Source organism: Scatophagus argus, chromosome 15 (assembly GCF_020382885.2).
Source record: "Scatophagus argus isolate fScaArg1 chromosome 15, fScaArg1.pri, whole genome shotgun sequence".
Classification (NCBI taxonomy): Eukaryota; Metazoa; Chordata; class Actinopteri; family Scatophagidae; genus Scatophagus; species Scatophagus argus.
In genome coordinates, this window is record NC_058507.1 from 9,573,130 (window position 1) to 9,596,203 (window position 23,074).

At 41.3% G+C, this 23,074-nt stretch overlaps 1 protein-coding gene across 1 annotated transcript; it reads left to right on the top strand.

The window, feature by feature from the left end:
• Positions 1 to 6,573: 6,573 nt before the first annotated feature.
• Positions 6,574 to 17,406, top strand: ythdf2 (YTH N(6)-methyladenosine RNA binding protein 2). The gene is made up of 6 exons (XM_046412517.1): positions 6,574 to 6,798; positions 7,024 to 7,048; positions 8,283 to 8,362; positions 10,756 to 12,447; positions 15,496 to 15,561; positions 15,925 to 17,406. Exons 1-6 carry the CDS (start codon positions 6,772 to 6,774, stop codon positions 15,946 to 15,948), a joined length of 1,914 nt encoding a protein of 637 aa, XP_046268473.1. The 5' UTR covers positions 6,574 to 6,771; the 3' UTR covers positions 15,949 to 17,406.
• The last annotated feature ends 5,668 nt before the right edge of the window (positions 17,407 to 23,074 follow it).

A 23,074-nucleotide genomic window follows, 5' to 3' on the forward strand; every position in this document is an offset into this window, starting at 1 on the left:
TCCCACCATCGCACTCTATAGCAGATTACTGCACAGGAATTGTCTTTTTTACATTTAACAACAAATTATCAAAAAGCTGTAACCACTATGCATATGATAACCTATAGTTATCATATGCATAGGTGTCAGTCATGTCAAAATGTAAAACACAAGCAACAGTATTTTTGGAAAAATGTGGAAACAACCTGTGACTAATCACGGCTCCATAACTTCTTAATCGTGGTGTAAAATAAAGGTTAACTAGAATGTCATCTAGCTACACAAATAGACTTAGATGAAGTCATTGAGCCTTATAATGAGCCATGACAATGAGCACATGATACATGCAATTCAGTGACTTTTTATTCCTTTCCATGTACTGTGGATACTTGAAAACTTTGTACTCAGTCCAAGCTGAAAGTGTATCCATGGTCTTAAAACAGCCATTGGTTGCCAAGTAAACCCTCAAGTCATCTGAACTATTTAGTGTGTTCCCAGAATGACACTTAGGTGTCAACTATAGGTTGCATACACTGGTCATACCAACATAGAGGAGAAAGGGACTCTGCACAAATCTATGACAAATTATCACCTATCAGCAGTGCAAACAAAAAGATATTTTCACACACACACACAAACATACCTGATGGCAATCACAAACACTGCAGGAGCAGATAAATCATCATGCATCCAAGTACAAATAGATTAAAAAAAAAAGATCTTTAAAACATTAAATCCAATCAACAAGTTAGATACATTCTCCAGAAAGCGCAGTTAAGTCCTCTTGTTTTAAGGTTTTACAGGTGTCTAATGTTTGGGCATGCCAGTCTTTTTGACAGGCACTTGTCTATGTGCCTGGGAGAATAGTGTGGAAAATTTGCAGAATTCCATGGACGAGTGTCAGATGAGGTGGAATGTCTCTGATGTATGCGAGCGGACGAGCTCCTCGGGAAGTTACATCGTCCTTCTGCTGCGTTCTCTAGATAGAGAACATGACCAACATCTCGCTATGCATACATCACACATAGCATGGATGACTAGTGGCAGGTTAATGGCACGCTAATGAATCAAACATGCTCTTAAATAGCAGTGGCTAAAGATGACATGCAACACTATAGTTCTCACTTTGACCTTATCTTGCATCACTGTCTAGATAAATGGATTTTATAGTGCTGCACTGCAACATAATACTGTAGATTGCATAGTATTGCATTGCATATAGCCTCAGTGGAGCAACAACAGAGTGTGTCAGATCCTAAAACCAATCAATGAATAGATTCAAATGTTTGAATCCACTCTTCAAACAAATCAGTCTTAACACTATTCTAACTTCAGTCACCATTGCAGCATGACGTGCAATATGAGCTACTGGATTCATATACATGCAGGGTAATGCAGGACAGAAATGGAGTCACGGAGAAATGAAGTGATGCAATGCTAGAAAGCTCACTGTTACACCAGCGTGATCAACAGCTGCAGCTGACAGAAGGGAGGGGAGCCCACTATTAGTATTAATGGCCATGACTAAATTTCTCTCTGTCACTTTCTGTCTCTGCCTCTCCCTCCCACTTGTCCTCCCTAGTGATACACACACCTTTTCTCTATTTAATCACCCTGTGTTCCCCCCTGAACAACCACCCTCTGCTGTCAATTATATCACTGACGGTGTGTGCGCATATACACACCAAAACACCTCAGTCATCGAGTGACCAAACTAGGAAGAGGGCGAGAGAGGCAACCAGCCTGCAGAAACATGGCAGAGATCCCAAAGTTCAAAACTAAGTAAGTGGGTACATTTGTGTTCATCAGTGATACCGAACTGTGCATGTTGAAATCTTTGCATGTAAAGAACAGTATGTGTAAGAGTCTGCGGTTGTTCTTGTGTGCTGTGTGTGCTGTGTGTGCAAGGGTGCGTGTGGAGGTGTCTACATTTGCGTGTATATGCTGAAAATAAACACGGGTTACATCACTCCTTGTGACCCTGCAGCACATCAAGGCCCCGCCTCTGTTAAAAGAGGTCTGTCCATGCAAAGTCTCTCATTGGCCGAGATGTTGCAGGGCCAGTTGAGGTTGTAATGGCAACCTGGTTTTATTTAGACCACTATTCACATTGCAACACCACCATTAATAGTTTAGACTCTATGCTACAAATACCTGAGTGCTTCAAAGGAATGTGTGCACAGGTATATCAACCCTCGACAGTACCATTAAAGTAAAATGACAACTGAAGAATCGTGTTTGTGCAAATCAGGACAGTGCATTCAGTAAGCTTATGGTGGTTGTCTGTGAAGTGGGGCTTGCTGAGATATGAACCTGAAACCATATAAGCTACCTCCTGAAACAACAAGGCCTTTATTAAGGTCTCATTCTGGCTTGGTCCCGAGGGGTCGGACCTCAGGATTCCACTGTTGTTTATATGTCTCGATGTGTGTGTGCGTGTCCCTATGTGTGTCTATGTGTGTGTGTATATGACCAAGACAGAGATGTACAGCTGCCCCGTTGTCCAGTCCCACACAAACTCATCTCAGCTGCTCAAAATCATCACCAAGTGTCATTGGACACACACACTCAGACACACACGCACATTCACACACACACACACACACACACAAAGGACCACATGTGGACAGGTTTGGCTCATTCATCCTTCTACACAAATGTTGGTGATAAATCTACTGTGATAGAATGTGCAAGTGTGCAGCTATTTTCTCCCTAAAACAACTTGTTCATTGTCCACACAGACCACCAGGCCCAGAATACCAGAGTCTCAATGATTTGCCACAGCATGCATAAGTCTTAGTTTTTACACTCATTAAGGTATTTGCATGACCTTTTAGGAAATCATCAGCTTCGGTTCAAGACACCTCAGTTTATAAACTGTCTAGAGACATAAAACTTAATCAATAGAGGACATCTTAGTCACAGTGTACCGTATTTACAATGTATTTATTTGTGAAGAAGATATCATTTGGGATTTGGGATCTTGAATGTTACATTATAGCTCAGTTAATGCAGCGGTTTCTCTTTCCTCAAACATTTCTTGAAACATGTTCAGAAAGCCTAAAATAATGGCCAAAATATTGTCTCGTCATATCAATCATTCATGTCATTGTTTAACGAAAAACCTCTTCGATTGATTTGCCCTTAACCATGCTGCTTCTTTCAAGCAAGTTTCGAATCCATGCAAGTTGATCCTGTTCAGAAATTAAGAGAACTGTCGAGGAGAGTGAAAATAATTTCAGAAATCTAAAAAAGTGAGGTCAGAAGTATCACATGTGGTTTGTGATAAACTGACTTAAACATGCAACACATGTTCTGTCACTTACGATTCCTGCGTGGTACCTTCAGGGATTGCAAGTTGTCTGGGAAAATGATATGATAAACACAACAGCAACAGAACTTCTTAATGTAGTGAAGCAATTTGCACACTTCATTTCACACACAAATAAATACACACACACACACAGCTCCTACGCAGGTAAATGTGCACTGTTTATTAAAGGCTAACCCTCTGAAATGGACAGAATGTGAATTAATAGCATCCTCAGAGAGGCTGACGAGTGCTACATTCCTAACATCCTATTACTGAGGGTACCCTGCCACCACGTTGCCACTGGGTCACTGGAGTTATGCACACACAATCACAAATTCACACACTCGATATAAACACATACACACACACACACACACACACACACACACATACATATAAAGCCTAAGGAACAGGTACAAACCAAGAAAGATGCACACAGAAACACTAATCTGGGTATGTGGGATTGTCAGCCTCCTGCCTGACATTTCTGTTTCAGTGTGCCAGAGAGAAGGGCACTATGCGTGGCAGTGGGTGGAGGGACAGAGATGCGGAGGGTGGACAGAGGGCAGAATCACAAATGTGGCATGTCACATGGTCAAACAGAGAAGATTTACGACTGATCAGGTTCCACATCGGCAGCATGGTGTTGTGGCTTCAGAATGCCAGGTATGAGAGTGAGATCAGACTCCGGCTTTAGTTTGTGCACCCTTTCTGGCAACTGCAGCCTAGTGTGACTGGCTGAAGAAGGCCGTTTGGCGTGAGGTACGTGGTCTTTCGCTGTCTGGTCTTTTCAGATCTTCCTGGTTGTGTAGATTAACATACCTCTGAACGTGCAGACATAAAATGGCGTGGACACATGCAGAGAAAGATGTGCAGAAAACCAATACAGGTTTGGAGTGAAAGCAAGAAGACAAAAAAGCAGCGTAGTGTGAAATCAGTTTAGGAAATATCAGAGACATGCAGACAGGTCAAGAGAAACATGAAACTGTTTAAGAAAAATAGTCTCTCTTTTCTTTCTCTCATTTTCTTTCTCCCTCTTACAGTCGGGAGCTATGATTTACTCGCCGGTGACATCATGGAGACCACAGCTATTTTTATTGGCCGGTAAATGGCCAGCTCTCCTCCATGTTATGCCACCTGTCCAATCCGCACCAGTCAACAACCCCCTGGGAAAAAAAATTCAACCACCCAAAAATGATTGAGAGTTGAAAGGCGGAATATAATACATGCATGCCATGCTACTGTTGTGTTTCACAAGTCGACTGTTTCGTGCCTGCTACTGGATGGCTATCCTTATTTGCTTGGGTTATTTATACACTGACTATAGAGTGCTCATTGCGATCCAGTGTAATGTATTTTTCAGTTTCAACCAGCATATAAAGCCTTGTGTTCTGCAACATGTTCTGCTCCCTTGTTCTCCCCTGCATAGTTCAGACATTTATGAGTGTGTGTGCTTGTATTTGTGTGACTCCAAGGGTGAGGTTATTCCTGGCCTTGTGTTGTCTGTTCTTGGGTCATTTGGTCACATGCCATCTGACCAACCTTTGGCTCTGAAAAAGATAAGTACAGGGGGGCACTTAGCTGGTTATAAAGGTATAGAATGACTCTAGATACAGTCATAACATAGTTGTGAGATGACCAGGTTAATTAATAAACACAGTGAAATGCATGCAAAAGTCAACTTTTAATAGGTGGAAAAATATGCAGATAACAAATTAGCCATAAAAGGACTTTTAGGTAATACTAGCATTGTTGCAAAACCATACAAAGGTCCTTGGATAGACTTGATAGTCTAATGTATTCTATTTTGATGTTTTGTAAGGGTTTTTGAGTGCCCAGGTATAGGCTTAATGCATTTTTAAAGGATGTATAACAAACTGAGTAAGAGTAAGAGTCACCTGAGCTCAAATGGAAATCAACAAATGCGCTTCACAAATGAATAGCTTGTAAACGAACCTGCTGATGAAATGTCTTTAATGCATGAGTGAGTAAAGAGTGAATACCTTTAAGTATGATTCACAGGAAGATGAACAGAAGACCAAGCCTGAATGTTCAACTGTGATTATTGCACAATTCAGAGATGCTACTCTTGGCCTTACAACCCTACTTACATCACAAGTACATGAGTGTGACTATGAGTCCATCTTGTGGCAGGGGCATGAACTGACAAGCAGGGGAGAACTAGTTTGACATCACGCTTTTTGCTTTTATTGAATACCTCAAAAACTGTGTAATACATAAATTCCCTTTCAGTGTGTAATGAAAGCTAAAAGTGTTAGATAGGAATGAAGTGATCTTACTCTCCTTAAACTTATTCTGCTCAGAAGATATGGAAAAATAGGTCATCAATAGATGTCAAATGGATCTCGTGCACACAACCATTTCCATCATGGGGCTGGGAGTCCCTACCTTATTTTAATGAGGAAAAAATGGAGGCAGTCTTAAAAATGAATTTTAAAAGTTTTATTTAATTGAAATACAACGACCCAGTGTATCTCCTGCATTAAGGGAACATATACAATCAAGGGGAAAAAAAATCATTCCTCTATGTGCGTTTCTTTATCCTTTCATAACAAAAGAATAATACCTAAGTTGTCCTTATGACAGCCACCCTGTGACACGTGCTGTCACATGGGACAAACATCCCAGAAGAGAATGTGACAAGTACCGCAATCTTTTGGGGAAGTTTTTTTTGTTTTGGTTTGGTTTTTGTTGTTGTTGTTGTTGTTGGTGGTGGGTTTTTTTGTTTGTTTTTTGCTAGCAAATTAGCTAAAAACTATACCAGTACAGTAAACTCTGGCTCTCTCTTCATACTTTTAATGGTAATAAGTGTTTTACCATAAACCCATAATGTTAAAGCCTAGAAGAGAAATCCATAAGAGGTGGATATTTATGTTATATACAACCTCTGACCCATATTCTGACATTTCAGTCCCAATTTCTTTAGCGGCGCTCTCTTAGGGGTGAGATCTAATGAATGTGACAACAAACTGTGTGACTGCAAACCTCTGTTCCACCATAATGCTCATCCCACAGCGGTTTGTTCACTCTGATTTGTGATATCTCAATAAAGGCAAAACAACAGAGGGAAAAAAGAACACATATAAGGATGGGAGATGTGATGTTGGTAAAATATATGTTATTTAAGTTAAAAAAAAACTGAAACAACTTGAGTTTCATTTCAGAAATATGTATTTGGAGTTCAGTACTACCATTATATCGTGAATGAAACCTGGCTCCTCCGCGCCATTAGGGGGCGCGTGTCCGATGTAAATAAATTCCATCGTGGGTTGACGAGGGCCGCTCAGCCATGTTGAGGACTCTGTCAAGCAAACTGCTGCCCGCCATTGTGTAGAAACTAGGCTCTATAGAGAGATAGGGGCGCTTGGCTGAAACTCTTCAATAGCTAGACCAATTTTACACCCTGTCGCTTTTATTTAGGGTTAAATACACTTACACAGGCTCCGGGGTGGAAAGACATGTCAGCCAGCAGCCTTCTTGAACAGGTAAAGAGAGGTATTTTCTGAACATTTACGAGGGCCAAATTTCTCAGCATCGCGACGGCTAGCGAGGATAGCTTAGCTCAGAGGCAGCGGCTGTGTCTCAGTAGTGCAGTAGGCCTGACCACCTGCTAAAGGAACTGACTGCTGAAAATATATCTCTTCATCTATTTTTCCCCTTCCTCTCTTCTCATAAATCAAACCTTCATGAATCACTTGGACCCAATCCAGAGACCGAAAGGCCAAGCTAACAAAGGTAAGAATAAATATTGTTCAACATTGTCGACTTGTGTGAGTGAATGCGGACCTTTTTAACGATACGTGCGGTGCGCTTTGAAAATCTTGCGTGCGCTGATGCGATAGCTTGTCACCTAGCAGTTTGGTAACTGGGCCTGTCTGTAAGTTGTACATGTTTTTGCATTTAATCTTCCGCTAATGAGAAACACAAAAATAGATCACGTTTCAGCGGTCCTTGACGCCGCATCCGTGAGTTTCCTTTACATCCCCGAATTGGCTCTTGTAAGGTTCCCACAGCTAGCATTAACGTTAGCAGTCTTGGCTAGCCAACATTAAATGGCAACATGATGCACACCAGCATCCTTTTCCATGTTGTTCTCGCAACGCTTTTGATCGCAGTGACAGGTGCGAGAATGCATTCTTACTATCCACTTTCTCTGTAAAGCATTTTGCAGTGTTAAGCTACAGGTGCCCTGTTATCACGCTGGGCACTCGGCTAATGTTAGCCAAGTCAGTCATGTTGAAAGGACTCTTGGCGCTCGTTAACATGGAGACACTGCGCACTGCATGCAGCTAACCACATAGCTAGCCCGCTAATGTTAGCTGGTTGCTAAGTTAACCCAAAATGACACGTCTTCCGAAATGCTTTTCCTGTGTCCAAATGGGCCTCGTGCTTTCCCGTCATCATGTTGCAAAGACTGTCATGTTGGAGAACATGCACATGCTAACATACATACGTGTGTGTTGTAATTTAACTTTTACATGTCCTGAAAAGCTCTCAAAGAATCCATGTCATCCAGCACAGTAACGTCAGATATAGCAGAGCGCACTCTGAAACTTGTGAAAACAAACCCCAGAGCGCTATTCCATGGATTAAACCTACATCTAATTTGCTCTGGAAACTTCTTTGACGGCATTATCTGTCATAGTTCAATTTGTCTATTTTGATGAGAAATTAATCTTTACGTAAAAGTGCATTTAATTCTTTAGTGTGGCTGATTCATCTCATTATTTAAGCCTGTGACATGTAATCTGAAGCATATTAAACAATTGTAGTCTAATGATTTATCACGCCCAGCTTAGTGTCATTTCCTGTGATGCTCATTAATAATTGCATGAAGCGTGTGTTACGTAATAAATTGTGAGGTTGCTGATGTGAAATGGTTAGATAATGTAATGCTTCCCACAAATCACATCTCTGTAGTCAAGCAAACCTGTATGGTCTGTTTACATCAGTGTTATTTTCTTTTCAGTGCAAAACGGAGCTGTGACCCAAAAGGATACTTTGAATGACGATGAGTTTGAGCCTTACCTGAATACTCAGGCCAGACAGGTAAGCACTTATTGACCGATCTGTGCCAACAGATCCTTTTCAGTTGAATCACTTTTATCATTAAAAGATTCAATTACCTCCAAATTGTTTTTTGTTCTGGGTTAATCATAAATCTTTTAAATTAAGTGGATTCATAAATAAAATCAGTGGGGTATCTCCCACCAGGACCTAAGTAGTTGTTTTAATCATTGTACAGTCATTCTAAGTACATATAATAAACGGGTGGCTTATCTGTCAAATTAAGTATCTGGACTCATGAAGGGTCGATCACCCCAGTCAGTTTATAAGCGCCTTGATTTATCCCAATACTGACCTTGCAGTTAGGGTCTGGATATTCCTAATATGTATATGTTACATACTACTTTAGTATGATGTGTTTTTGGTGGCTGTAGCTGAGATGTCAGTTTATCCAGGTCACCTGCCAGGTTTGACCACAAGATTGTTTGTGTTTATTTGCCCAGCAGCCAGAATAATTTACTGTACATTAGCCATAAAGTAAGCAGGTAACCAGAGTGAGATTTTCTGTCTGACCATTTCAGAGCCCAGGACAGTAGTGTAGTGTTTTGTTTTTTTTAAATGGCCTTTTGAAAGTTAATCTGCACAAAATATGTGCTAACCACAGAACCTGACCTGCAGTCAACTTCATGCATAATGTTGGCACAATTGTTAGGATTGAGACAGTGACAGAGACAAGTGCAGCAGCGCTTTCCAAGGTGCTGATTCAGCGCAGCTCTTCTTTTTTTCTCAGCCACAGTAGCGGGAAGATCTAGACTAAATAAACAGATGAATTTTTGCAAACAGTATATTGTATTGTTGAACAGCAGCAAAAAAAAAAAAAACCTTCATGAAGACAGACTTTTTTTTTCTTTTAAATGTACCTTATGTTTGAGTGGGAAAAGAAACAGTGATGTAAAACGTGGACTCTTTCAAACAATATTTCTGTATGTTATTCTTCAATTTGTAAATAATTTACTCAAAATGCTGCTTTGTCACTTATTCATTCACTAGGGATGCACTAATACAAAGCTTGTTTTTAAAAAATAAAATAAAAAAATCTATAACCAGTGATGGAGAAATTTACTGTTTGAGAGTCCCCACCCCTTAAATGTCTTAAAGTAAATAAGGCTTTCAGGGGAGCTCGTGCACTTTTCAGGGCAGCCAAGCTCCATTTAGCTTACCTGTAATTCAAACCGTGCTCAGTTCGGCCAGCGGCTCTCTCCTCCACAGCTTCCTGGGTCACAATGCCTGAATAGTGGCTCTCCTCACCACAGAACACACTATAAAGACATGTGACACATGCAATTTTTTGCGCCACTTGAATATTTTCAAATTTTCTAAAAGTGATTGACTTTGTTGATAATTGTGCCACATGAAAATGTCACTTTGTTTTTTTGATGTCAAGACAAGGGAATAATTTTCACCAGACATTATGATTGGAAAGTTTTAAATGTGTTGGACTTCATCCAATTTTTTTACATATTAAAACGGGCACACTGCAACAGACGGTTTCTGGGGTTGTATTAGTAGCAGTCATAACATGAGTAAGTCTATTAGACAAGCACAGTTAGTACAAATAGACACAACAAATTTGCATGTCTTTACACTTTATCATTAAACTAAAATGTCAAAAAGAAAAGTAGTTAAGTTCAAAATAAAGCGGTTAAACCCTTTGGTGGGTGTTATTAAAACTCATTCATTTATTGTCTGAAATTAAACATTGTATTTTGATAGATTTTTCAGCTTTATTGCCTTACATAGTTGCACATGCAGTAAATCAAAATATTACAAAATCCACTCATTTATTAATTGGTTTCAAGATTTCTTTCCCTCTCTGACTAGAAAACAGAAGCTTTGAAAGTAACCAGCAAAGAGATTTTTTTGTGTGTGAGTGACTTTGTCTAAATGAAGAAAGTTCTTGAATCTTTTATTCATGTTCATATCCTTGCTTTTCTTTGCATTACTGGGAAGACGTTAAGGATGTGCAGCAGGGGATGAGGACTTTTGTTGATTATCTAGTTTCAAGTGGCCTTGGATGTTATTTCTCTTCACTGTGTGGTAGATGGAGTTCCTCCTCGGTAGTCAGACACATACTGCCTGTAGAAGTGGTTTGCTGAAAAAAAAATTGAGTCACTATTTTCGTCTACTTAGAAGAAATACACCATTCATTTGTTAAAGAGAGTGTTACTTTTTGTTATTATTCAGTGCTGTGCATTTACAGATTAGATTGGACGAGAGCAGGAAGGATATAAAGAAAGATGTGAAACAGAAGATTATTTTAACCATTTGTTAATGTTGTTAATAACATTTTGTAGTAAGCTTGAGTATGTTGTTGCATGGAACTTATGTGTTTTGTTTTTTTTAATGTCACTAAAACAAATTCTTTTTTTATTTAGAGCAATGCCTATACGGCCATGTCGGACTCGTACATGCCCAGCTACTACAGCCCCTCCATAGGATTTTCCTACTCCTTAAATGAGGCAGCATGGTCCACAGGTGGGGACCCTCCTATGCCTTACCTGGCCTCCTATGGACAGCTGAGCAATGGAGAGCCCCACTACCTCCCGGACGCTATGTTTGGCCAACCAGGCCCCCTGGGAAGCAACCCTTTCCTGGGTCAGCACGGTTTCAACTTCTTCCCCAGTGGCATCGACTTCTCAGCATGGGGCAATAGCAGCTCTCAGGGACAGTCGGGGACACCGCAGAGCTCTGGCTACAGCAGCAGCTATGCCTATGCTCCCAGCTCGCTTGGAGGTGCCATGATTGATGGACAGTCCCCGTTTGCACCTGCTGCCAATGAGCCCCTTAACAAGGCACCTGGTATGAACAGCCTTGACCAGGGCATGGCAGGGCTTAAGATCGGTGGTGCTGCTCCTGGTGGTAATGGGGACATGGCTCCTAAAGTGGTTGGCTCTGGCTTACCCGGTGGGGGTCCCCTTGGTCCTGTGTCATCTGTAGGACCTCCCAGCATGCCTCCTGTCTCAATTGCCCCTGCCAAGCCTGCCTCCTGGGCTGATATTGCCAGCAAGCCAGCCAAGCCTCAACCCAAGCTGAAAACCAAGGGTGGTATGGCTGGTGCCAATTTGCCTCCTCCGCCCATTAAACACAACATGGACATCGGCACGTGGGACAACAAGGGCACTATGCCTAAAGCTGCCACTCCTCAGCAGGTGCCCCCTATTCCCAGCAATGGGCAGCCACCCAATCAGGCTTCCCCGCAGCCTGGATCTACTGCTGCAGGGAACCCACAAATGCCCCTCAGCAATGGACAGCTGGTACCACCTGTTTCCCAGATGGGGCAGCATCAGCTTCCACCTGGACAACCAGGTATGGCTCAGATGCCCCAGCCTCCTCTTTCCCAGGGTCCTCCTCCCCCAAGCCAACAGCAGCAACCTTCTCAACCTACTCGCTGGGTCCCTCCACGGAACCGGGCAAATGGATTTGGGGATGCCAGTGGAAGTGGAACAGGCCAGTCACCTCCCACCTCTTCTGGCGTCGGTGTGGTTCCTGGGGTTCCCTCTGAGCCTCACCCAGTCTTAGAGAAGTTGCGCATGGTCAACAATTATAACCCCAAGGACTTTGACTGGAATCCTAAACAGGGCAGGGTGTTTATCATCAAGAGCTATTCCGAGGATGACATCCACCGTTCCATCAAGTATAACATTTGGTGCAGCACAGAGCATGGTAACAAGAGGCTTGATGCAGCTTACCGCTCACTGGGTGGCAAAGGGCCACTGTATCTTCTGTTCAGTGTCAATGGAAGTGGTCACTTCTGTGGTGTAGCAGAAATGCGCTCACCCGTGGACTACAACACGTCTGCTGGCGTGTGGTCACAGGACAAGTGGAAGGGCCGTTTTGATGTGCGCTGGATCTTTGTAAAGGACGTTCCCAACAGTCAGCTAAGGCACATTCGACTGGAGAACAACGAAAACAAGCCAGTGACCAACTCTCGGGACACACAGGAGGTACCACTGGACAAGGCCAGGCAGGTGCTAAAGATCATCGCTGGATATAAACACACCACTTCCATCTTCGATGACTTTTCTCACTACGAGAAGCGTCAGGAGGAGGAAGAGTGTGTGAAAAAGGTAAATTTAATGTTGAATAAAGTGAATGATAAAATGGATGAATGAAAAGTTACAGCAGTGCACTAATTTATTTTGAAAAAGTGGCAGTATATGAAGCCAATTTGGATGTGTGCATGCTTGTACCGCCCTTTATGTTGCATAAAGAAGAAATATGGGAACATCTTGGGTTTATAGTTGGATTGAGATCTTTGTCAGAATTGAATGGTTGCACAGGAGACGGTTTGACATTTTGTCGCAGCAGGAAAAATACAGGTGAGCTTAATAAAAGTGATGATGACTCAGTTCTGTAAAGTATAATAGTGACAGTGAACCAGCATTGTGGTGCCATAGCAGGACCCTCTCTAAGTGGAATACGATATCATTTATACACCTCTAAGTTTCCTGCTATGATGTGTCAAAATATATCTGCTCTGCAACCAGTCCATTCAGGGTGATTGTAGATAATGAGGATATTTTGTCATCATTTGTCCCCTGCACTCTTTCACTGTGGTGTTATGTGTTTTACCTGTTTTATCACTCATATGTTTTTCTCCGCTTTACGATAAAATAAGCCTCAGAAGAATGAACACCAGAAATGATTTTACTTCATCATATTTATTCAAAGCTAATGTTATTAAATGGAAACATTCACTGGGTTACATGAAAACATATCTGACCATTGAATTTATTGGTTTGTTCTTAAGTTTAGTTGTTTTATTTGGGAGGACGTGCGAGTAATATGTGTTCCTCCAGCCTGCTAATGATATGAGAAATGTGAAAATTTTTTTATGCCTTAATGTCTGAACAAACATTTTGGCATAAGATGAAATCTGTTGTTTGCGATGTTTAGTGTTGGATTGTCAGCACCAGCATATGGAACTAAAGAGAGCAAAGTCCAAATGTTTATTTCTGTTAACTTAGCGTAGAGATACTCCTTTACATTGTTTGCATTTTTTAATTGTTAAAAAGGTGCTGTTTAATACCGCGGTTTGATTTCCTGCACAGCTGTATTAAACATTATATAACATTTTTACTTGACAAAGGGACAATTTAAGTAAAAAGTATACGAAGATGGCATAATATTGGCTTACCTTCCTGAAAGCAACATTATGCAAGAAATTGTATATTACGATTTGAAACCACTATAATTCTGATTTGCAGTTCATGTATACAACATTGTTGCACTTATGGGCAAATGTACATTTGCATTTGTTGTGACTAAATTACTTGGGATCAAAAACTAGTCAGAAACTTTGGCAACACGACAGGTACAACAACACAACATTTAGCAAATCACTTAATATTCCTCATTTCCAACAGCCAGAAGGCCAGCTCAGCATCTGTCACGCACGTTTTCATTTTTGCAAAGCTCTCGCCAACAACTAACAGTCTGAGAGATTTAGGTTCTGTTGTCCAGCTTCTTGCTCGGTCACTCCCTGTTCAGGGCATCCTCCATCACTTCCTCTTGGGTCTGTCATGATATCCATAGAGGCTGCTGATCCTGGTTCTGTTCCCCCACTTTCCCAGCTCAGGTTCATGTGCCCAACAGGTGTCAACATTCCCCACTCTTAGCCTAAAAACATCTCCTCCCAGTGGCTGAGAACTCTTGTGCTAGAGGTGCAAACACCAACACAGTCAGGTTTGGGCAAAGGCAGTTAGCTGTGTCGTTAACTGAGCTAAGTTGCCAACGGAAGCCACAGTTAACAGTTACTTTAATAAGTAAATGCCTTAGTCACTTCTTGTGATTGTATCCACTTACCCGAGATACATAGTGAAAGAACGGGCATATGGGATACAGTGGGAATAACAGATGCTCTGTTCTCTGAAGTACAAGATGTTTTAAGGTAAAATAGTCACATAATGTTGCCTTAACACGGTAGCCCATTAGCCTTTTGTAAACAATCTGTTTGCTGGTGGATGTAGATAGGCTTGTTTTATTCTGTACATCTATCAGCTATCTTCCAGTTTATTGCGATTCTGTGTTGGTTCATGCCGAGAACTATTGTTCTAGTTAATTCTCTATTTCCAGAATTTACATCCCTGTTTATTTGCGGTGTACTTTAGAAGCACATTATACAGTTTGTAAAAGCCACAAAAGATTGCTGATTTAAAGGTTACTGTTGAGTGTGTAAAAGCCAAGATAACATGAGCTCGGTAAGTAAGTCAGTGTTGCTATTGTAAAATATTTCGTTTGCATTACAGATTTTGCTGTGAACACTGCCTGTCACATAACGGACAAATAAGACATACATAAATGAATGTAGCCAGAGACGATTCTAGAGTCTGCTGGGACCCTAAGCAAAAATTTCCAGGGAACCCTTCTGACCAGTGTTCATCACCAATATGTTATAATTTATAACATTTCGGAAAACAGCCAGCAGGGCCCCAAGTCTCAGGGGCCCCCTAGCAGCTCGGGGCAGTTGCCTGCCTTGCATGTTGACAAGCTGCGCCCCTGAATGTAGCAACTATAATCGTACAGTCGTTAACATTCATATAAATGTTTATATTAATTTAACTTGAAGCTCTTCGAGAATTTTATGAAATGTGAAATACTGTTTTTAATCACATTTTAGGGAGGTGTGTGTGTATGTATGTATGTACACGTACACACAAAATCTCTATAAGCCGGACCAGCAGTTTTCCAAAACTGTTGAATTATTTATTCTTATCGACAACCAGGGTCAAGTGATACAAGAGAACTTTTATCCAGAGATCTTATTGTTGACGCCGGTATCATTTGGTTGTCTTAGATTAGTAATCAGTAAATGTATAATGTAAACATTAGAAGGTTATAATTTGTGTGTGAGGCATTTTTTCCCCCTAAATCTAATGTCTGTGTGGTATCGTGTGGTCAGCACAGGTTTGAGCTACCTTTTAACTTTTGATCATGAGCTGATGTGGTTAATGAAAAGTTGCCCGACTCTTACCAAAATCCTTTGCTGTTGTAAAGTCTTGACTGGTTTCTAAATGAACATTTTGGTCAGGTTTGTGACAAAGATCTGACTTAAGTACAATGCGTTGTCTGAATCTGTTCTGGTTACGCTCAGTTTTCACTCCTCTGTGTGACAGGTGGAGGTCCAAGGCAGCGAGCCATATCCCAGCAACCCAAGCAACAGGAGTCATTACAGGCTTCAGGTAACTTCATTTGTCACCGTATGTGGAAGCAGTTATTTTTATACTTGATGGAATCTTGTCAGATTAATGTTTTGTTTTGTTCTAAAATATGATTGTTACTATGCCTGAACTGTCTTTTATAGTTGGACAAGTGTCGCCCTGTTCATAATAAGCATATAGATCATAGAAGCTGGGACGTGGCTGTGGGGAAGTCTTTGACAGTGGTGTCAAAGTCTTTCCCATAAGATCTTGTTGGAATCTGGCTCAACTGTAGTTTGAAATACAGATATTTTTCATAGTGTGTGTGTAACCTGCTCTCTTTTTTTTTTTTTTTTTTTTTTATGTGTGTGTGTGTGTGTGTGTGTGTGTGTGTGTGTGTTCTAGGAGCGCCAAGGACGAGTCAAGTAACAGTTGGTGCTTTGGTCAAAAGACTGCATTGGCCCCCCCTAAAGCCCTGTCCACCCCATTACATCATTACATCCAGATCTCTCTAAGAAATTCTAATAGGGGTGAAGAATTAACCAAGGACAAAAAACTAAATGAAGACTTTCTTGATTTCTTTTGACTTTAAAGACTTACTTCGAACTTGTAGTAAAAAGAAAAGGAAACGATTATTCATAGGACTACAACTAAATGCATAGCATCCTTAGTGAAATCTTTTTTGCCCCACCCCATTCCACTACATATGCTTTCCCTTCCCTTGTATGCTGCTTCTTCCTTTTTTTAAATGAAAGGATCATCCTCTGTTTTTATGGTCCAAGAACGAGTCTGTAATTCTCTCACAAACACACAAATCCAATAGAAATTTGTAGTGTTTGCTTATAATAGTGTCCCAAAGTCAAGAATGGGCAGTTTGTCTCATTTTCTTTGTAAACCTCCCCTCATCCCTCCTGTCTTCTGAGGATGCTCACATCTTCTGCCAGGACCCAGTGGATTTTCCTCCTCAGTGGATTTTCATCGTAGGCGGTTGTCAACTACGCTCTCTCCAGAGTCTGTTTCTTACATGCCTGCCATCTTTTTGTCTGAGAGGAGTGCAGATGTTTAGAATGGCCCTCTGTTTTGTTTTTGCATGTGTTGGACGGAGTGTGTGGGGATGGTAGGGTCTGGAGGATCTGGAGAAGAAGAGCAGGGAAGGGTGATCAAGATTTTTCAAAGCAAAAGAAATGTTAAGTTGATGAGCTTTCCTTGGTATATCATTTTTCTGGTTACAAAAAAAAAATTGGGGCCCTCTGTTAACAGTCTTTGTTGGACTTTATTTACCCTCTTTATCTTTCTCTTGGACAAGTTAATTCATTGTTGCTTTGGGCTGCTTTCTTTTTTTTTTTTCTTTTTTTTTTTTTGTTTGTTTGTTTGTTTTTTTTCCTCCTCCTTCCTCAGTTTTCTAAAGACAGTGATGCGAGTGGCCTTGCCCCCACTCTATTAATCAGTTCAAAAGTAATAAATGTGGTATATTCAGCAGAACTGGTGTGCATTCCCCTTGTTTGACTGTGTGAAGCCGTGTTGTCATGCAGCGTGTCTGTGCATTTTCGTCGTCTGTTTTTCTCTTACCAGATGCGTACATGAATGAGTGTTTCTTTTTTTGTTCTGCCAGCCTTCACACTCAGCCCGTCCACTCCTTATCCTGACTTCAGTTTTCACCACTGTACCCTGCATTTCTTACCTCTACTTTCTCAACCCGCCTCGTCCTCCACACTCCCATTTCTGACTGCTCAGCCAACTATACATACTATTATATCACAATCAGCTTCCACCATTTTCAGAATGTCAATGTTGGTGAGTTTTAAAAAAGAAAAAGAAGAAAAAAAAAACGCAAGGTCCTCGTTCAGAACTACTGGCTTTTGTGGCATAATAAAGATGCTCCACAAAGTGGTGTGTGGGTTTTTCCTCTTTATTAGCCTCATTTTGTAGTCACATGGGTGTCATTCTGTGCTTGTCTACTTGTGTTGTATCCTTTGTCTTGCAGCAGCAGGAACATACTGGCTGTCCTTAATGAGTATAATCAGTTTTTAACCATGCTGTTTTGTAACGGAACACAATTGTGTAGTCTATGAAGTGTGCGTACGGGGCTATAGCTTGTGTTTTACGTACAGCATTATATGAGCCACACAGTCATAAAAGTTGTAAAAAATGTACATATCGTGCAGCCTACCTGCGCTTGTAGAGACGACCGCATTAAATTATCTGCAGTCCGCCATTTTCTCTCCTCGTCAGTGCGGCTGTACTACACGCAGCAACCACAAGAGGGAGACACATCACTATTAACTTGTGTTCAGTCTCCATCCTGGCCAGAGGAAACGCAGGTCTCGGTTTTATGGCCTCCTGTGCGCACATAAGTGATTTAATGAATAAACACAACCCCTTAAAACCGGAACTGGGTGCAGTCAAACTAAAATAGCTCATCGTAGTTTCTAAAAAAAAAAAAGAAAGTTTTGATGAATCTATGTCGTCCTACATTTTTGAGATTTGATGGGTTTATGTGGCCTTTAAGTGTAGAAAGCAGGCCTATTAAAACAGACCCAACTGTAGAACAGATTAAATTGAGTAAATTTCCGATTTACCCGGGCCGTGAAGTCACCACTCATAAATAAACCCGTGGCCCACTACCGAAATTAATGACCTTCTTTCTTTCAATCGAAAGTAAGCAGGCTAAGGCTTTGTCACGCCTGGTTCGTTTACACTAGTGTGTTTGCAAACACGATTCACGGTGTAAAAGCTCTGACAATCGCAACGACCTCACTCATTTAAATCGACCTCCGCGTCAAAACGATGCCTATCCTCCCGCCTTTAACTCACGTGAAATGTTGTATCTGTACCGACGAAGCGCTGCCCCAAGTGATGTTTCATCAGTTCATATTATTAAAACAGCTGCATGTTATGACTGGCCCGCAGCTCTGCGCACAGCCTGGTGTAAAACAGATGGTGCAGTACGCAATCACAGCCTAACGATAACCTTGATATAAGACTGATTTCATGACATAACCAAAGGCCTCTTTAGAAAACTGCGAAACTTTAGCTGCGTGGTGTTCAGACTGTGAGGAAATCCGAGGGAGTCAGAGCAACTTTGTGTGTGTGTGTGTGTGTGTTGACGTTGTGCGGGTACTGATAGGGTGAGGGGGGGATGGGGCTTGGGTGGGGGTCGACGGCACGTGTCGTGTCTGCGTTGAGGGTGCGTGGCAAACACGCTGCCTCGAGGGGATCTCCTGTGACCCTTATCTGCGCATCTCTGGGGACGCCTGTTAGCCCCTCCTGGGATGCAAATGAACGGCCATAAAAAGAAGAGGCAGATACAGCCAACGAGACGACGGAGGAGAAGAAAGGGAAATGGGGAGAAAGTGGTGATGGTGGAGGAGGAGGAGGAGGAGGAGGTGTGGGTGCGGGGGGGGTTGGCTTGGAAGAAGGCGAAGAGGAGGAGGAGGAGGAGGAGGAGGTCAGCACTCACATCTCACAGCACACATTAAGCTAAATGCATAGAGGAGATGGAGAAAGTTGCCCTGCAGTGGTGAAAGGAGAAATTCCTCCTGTGTGTGTGTGTGTGTGTGTGTGTGGAGTGTTTGTTTTTTCCATGTGCAGGATCTCGACATCTTTGACAAAATACATAATAAGCAAATTATCAGTCAATTTCCTTTTTGCTGACTTGAGCATTCTGTAACTCAGGCACAATTAAAAAGGAAATTCCTAAAATAAAAAAAAAACAAAAACGATATAAAATCACTAGTAGTTCATTCGCTATACTTAACTATTTTATGCATCGACTCATGTATCTATAAGCCGTTTAACATTTCTAACACAGCCTGTGTTTAATGGAAATCCTGAAAACATTTCCCTGTTGTATTTCGTCCTGTAGAAAGTGTAGTTCAGTCAGTGAGCCGCACATCAGGTGCGTTGTGTCTGTGGGTTCATAATGCTCCGCAAGGTCATGCTTCTGCTTTATTTTCCCCTCATTATCATAAGGCATCCATCTCTTTCTTCCATTAGTGACGCTTCACTATGTCGCCAACCCGACCTCTATTTACATGACTAAATTAGATTTTCTTCTCTGTTTTTCATGCGTTTTGTTTCTGAAAGCCAGCCTCTTATAATAATAATAAAACAAAAAACATTAAAACGCAGCAGTATAGGACAATGGTTTTATGTGCTTTATTTTTTAGTTTTAATAGAAAATCATACACGTTCGGTTACTTAATCATATATTACTTGTATGTTGCAAACAAAGCCTATTGTGAGCTCCCTATATGTCACAACGTTTCTTTATTCACTAATTTTATTTGTTTATTTATTTTTACTTTTCTAACATGGACAAAAAAAATAAGCCCCGTAGACTACAGGCCTGTAATTCCATGTTTGTCACTATCAGCATTATTTTTGCATGACAAATAAAGCAGTAGGAGCTTTAAAAAAAGGGAAAAAAAATCTGTATGATATTTAGGAATAAGAAGATGTCGTCATGATAAATGTTTTTAGCATTTGAAGGGGGGAGGGGCTGGGGGGGGGCACATGCGGTCACCTGCTCACCATCTCCAGGGGTCCTGCACTGTTGACATATTGAGTATTACCCCCTCATTTCTCCTAGTGTCCCAATTCTATTGAGAGTTTTCAAAATGCATAATGTGTAGACAGGCGAAGGGGCCCGAAAACAGTTGATGACCTCTGTCTCAACATATGTGGCACACTTGCCCTCTGCACGCTCTAATTGTGTGCAGATGACAGGCAATAATGAAATGTCACCCTCTGGTGTAGCAAAACGTAAAGGGACATATAGGCCTAAAACAGATGCAGGATGTATTGAACTCTCTTTTGCACTGGACTTAAAATCTGCTGTGACGCTGTGATTGTTTTTGTGATGATTTCATTCATTCATTCTTATAGCATGCATTTTGAGTCGTATTTTGAAGAAAAGAAATCCACTATTAAAACTACCGCAGTAAGTAAAATAGCATAGAAAGGAATCTATTGCATTTTTTTGCTTATTCCGTCTCCATAATCTGAGATCTAGGTCAACTCGCATCTCCATTGCCTTCAGCGATTTACAGCCCGAATCATTTGATGCAGCTCTGTGATTATAGGAGTTGGAATGAAGCTCATTATTTAAATTAACTTGATGTGCTTTGGGCCTCTTTTTTTTATTTTTGTAACTTTGAAAAGAAATACTAAATAGTACAAATAGAAATGTTGTCCATGAAATGACTTCTTTATTGAATCTTTTTGCAGCAACAAAAACACAAAAAAAGGCAATTGAAATTCACAAACAAAAAAAAAAAAATCGGTTTCATGTAAATTATAATTAAAAATAAATAAATAAATAAAATGCAAAGCGATGTTTTCATTGTCTGGATGGTTGTGGAAATATGCGCAACTGGAATAAAATAAATCAGCATGCATGATTCAGGAGGTCGTTGCCTTTTATGAGTAAAAGCACTAATTCTCCTACAAGAGCACATCATGCACTGATAGGATTCTCACCCTGTTTTCCCATCTCCCTCTCAGATAGGGCAAGTGTACACTCATGCGTAAACACACAGACCTTTGAAGTGGCCCTCTGTCACCACATGGCAAATCCCCCTGGTGTGATCCCTCTGTCCATTTGGCCACAGGACCGACACTGGTAGGCTGCCTACGGCTCTGTCTGTTCTGTCTTTATGGAAGCCAGTATATTTCTTAGACTGCTGCCCAGCGATTGTGGTGCATTTCTCTCTGCTGTGCTTCCTGTATGTCTCAGTATTACCTCACCTAGATTTGTCTGGCTTGCACGAACTGATCTGTGCACCTGTCTTAGGTCACTGCTCTGTCACCTCTTTGCCTAATGCTTCTTCTCCAGTTCCTATTAGTGTCATTGCTTATTAATCTCATAGGACTGTAGTGAACATCCGTCTGTGTGTAGTTACCAGCGCCACTTTCCTGTCCTGTGGTGGCTTTATTTTGGTCTCTCAGGTGAGCGAAGACTGTGGCTTCTCTCTTGGCATTCACCGCGTGCCTTAATTGTATTGAAATTAAATCAAGGTCCACTGTGAACACAAAGAGCTCAAACCCAAACTTCCAAAATGTTCCCAGTTCTTTTTCATATCCTGTTCTCACCACTTCAGCTGCTTTTAGCAACACTTTCCCCTCCTTTTTATTCACGTTGCTCAGCCATTTTCAATATGAGCACTATATTTGCTTTCTCAATCTGAAAAGTAAACGCACCTATTGTTGTGTTTTCTCAGTCCATCAGTGTTTGACTTTCTCCCTCCTCTCTGCTCACCTGTGATCTCTCCTCCCTGTGGGCTCAGAGGCGGCTATGCGGTCCTTTGACACGTCAAAGTACATTGCATGCTAATCCCACACCAACATGCATTCTCCCTTTGCAATGAAAACAGGTTTCCCATACAGACAATACAGGGGAAAAACACACATGACACAAGCTAAGTGACATTGTGATTCCTATGGCTGAACATCCCTCAGTGTGTGAATGAATGCATGCGTTTTGTGGATGTGCAAGAAAGGGTTTTCAGTAAAAAAAAAAAGAAAAAGAAAATGTGAACAAAAGGAAAAATTAAAATACATCTAGTGATCATCAAGGCAGCAGTTGCGGCATTAAGACGATCTACAGCACATCATTAAAAAGCGCCACAGAGAGAGGAGAGCACAGAGAAACAGGGAGTGAGATGGAGCGAGCGAGCGAGCAAAGCTACCTTTGTTGCACCATAAAGAGAGCAGCAGCCCAGCTACCTGATTGCTACCATTCCTGCAGACCATCTTCCCCCTCAGAGCAAAACAAAGGATGACGACTAGATATTTATGAATACACACTGCGATGCGCCGCTATGCCTATAGTCTCACCATAGCACTGGCTCCACTGTTCCTGCTTAGGGGCTTGGTACGGTTAAAATCAGACCAAGCAGTTCTTCATTACAGTAGGTAAAGCTGTGTCGTTATCTCCCCCTTACCCTCCCTCTCTCTCCATCCCTCCTACTCTCCTGTTTTCTCTCTCTCTCTCTCTCTCTCTCTCTCTCTGTGCACTCTGCGCATGTAACTATAGCCATGTACAGACTGGAAAACAGGATCTAAATAATAACAGTCTCCGTCCACTGATTAATAACTACGTGCACAAATGAATCATTTAGAGAGTAAATACTGATATATATATATATATATATATAAAAAATAAACCAAAACAAAAACAAAATTTAGCTTCTGTGCCATTACGCAAGACTCACACATCCAGGAAAAAAAACAGTAACTGTTACATTTAAAATCCCTTTCCTTTTATGCTCTTGATCACTGCACTCATTTCCTTTCCTATATTTGCCTATAGAATGCTACTGTAGCACAAACAGAATAGTGTTTGCTCAGATCAAATATATCCTTCCTCTCTAAAGACGAGGCAAAAAAAAAAAAGAAAATAGCAGAGGAGCAGCAGAGTATTTCCTCCTTCAGGTCCTTGGTCCTGGTTTTGTTATTGTTGTTGCTGTAGTTGTTGCTGTGACTGCGCAGCTCCATCCTGTGAAGGTCCTTGCGGGTTGGGAAGAGGAGCAGGGGAGCAGGCACACTGGGGTTG

Bases quoted from the DNA above. Each gene is read 5' to 3' on its own strand.
- ythdf2 (XM_046412517.1), top strand. From the start codon at position 6,772: ATGTCAGCCAGCAGCCTTCTTGAACAG. The intron at 12,448-15,495 runs GTAAATTTAATG...TCTGTGTGACAG, and splicing joins AGGAAGAGTGTGTGAAAAAG to GTGGAGGTCCAAGGCAGCGA. The intron at 15,562-15,924 runs GTAACTTCATTT...TGTGTGTTCTAG, and splicing joins GGAGTCATTACAGGCTTCAG to GAGCGCCAAGGACGAGTCAA.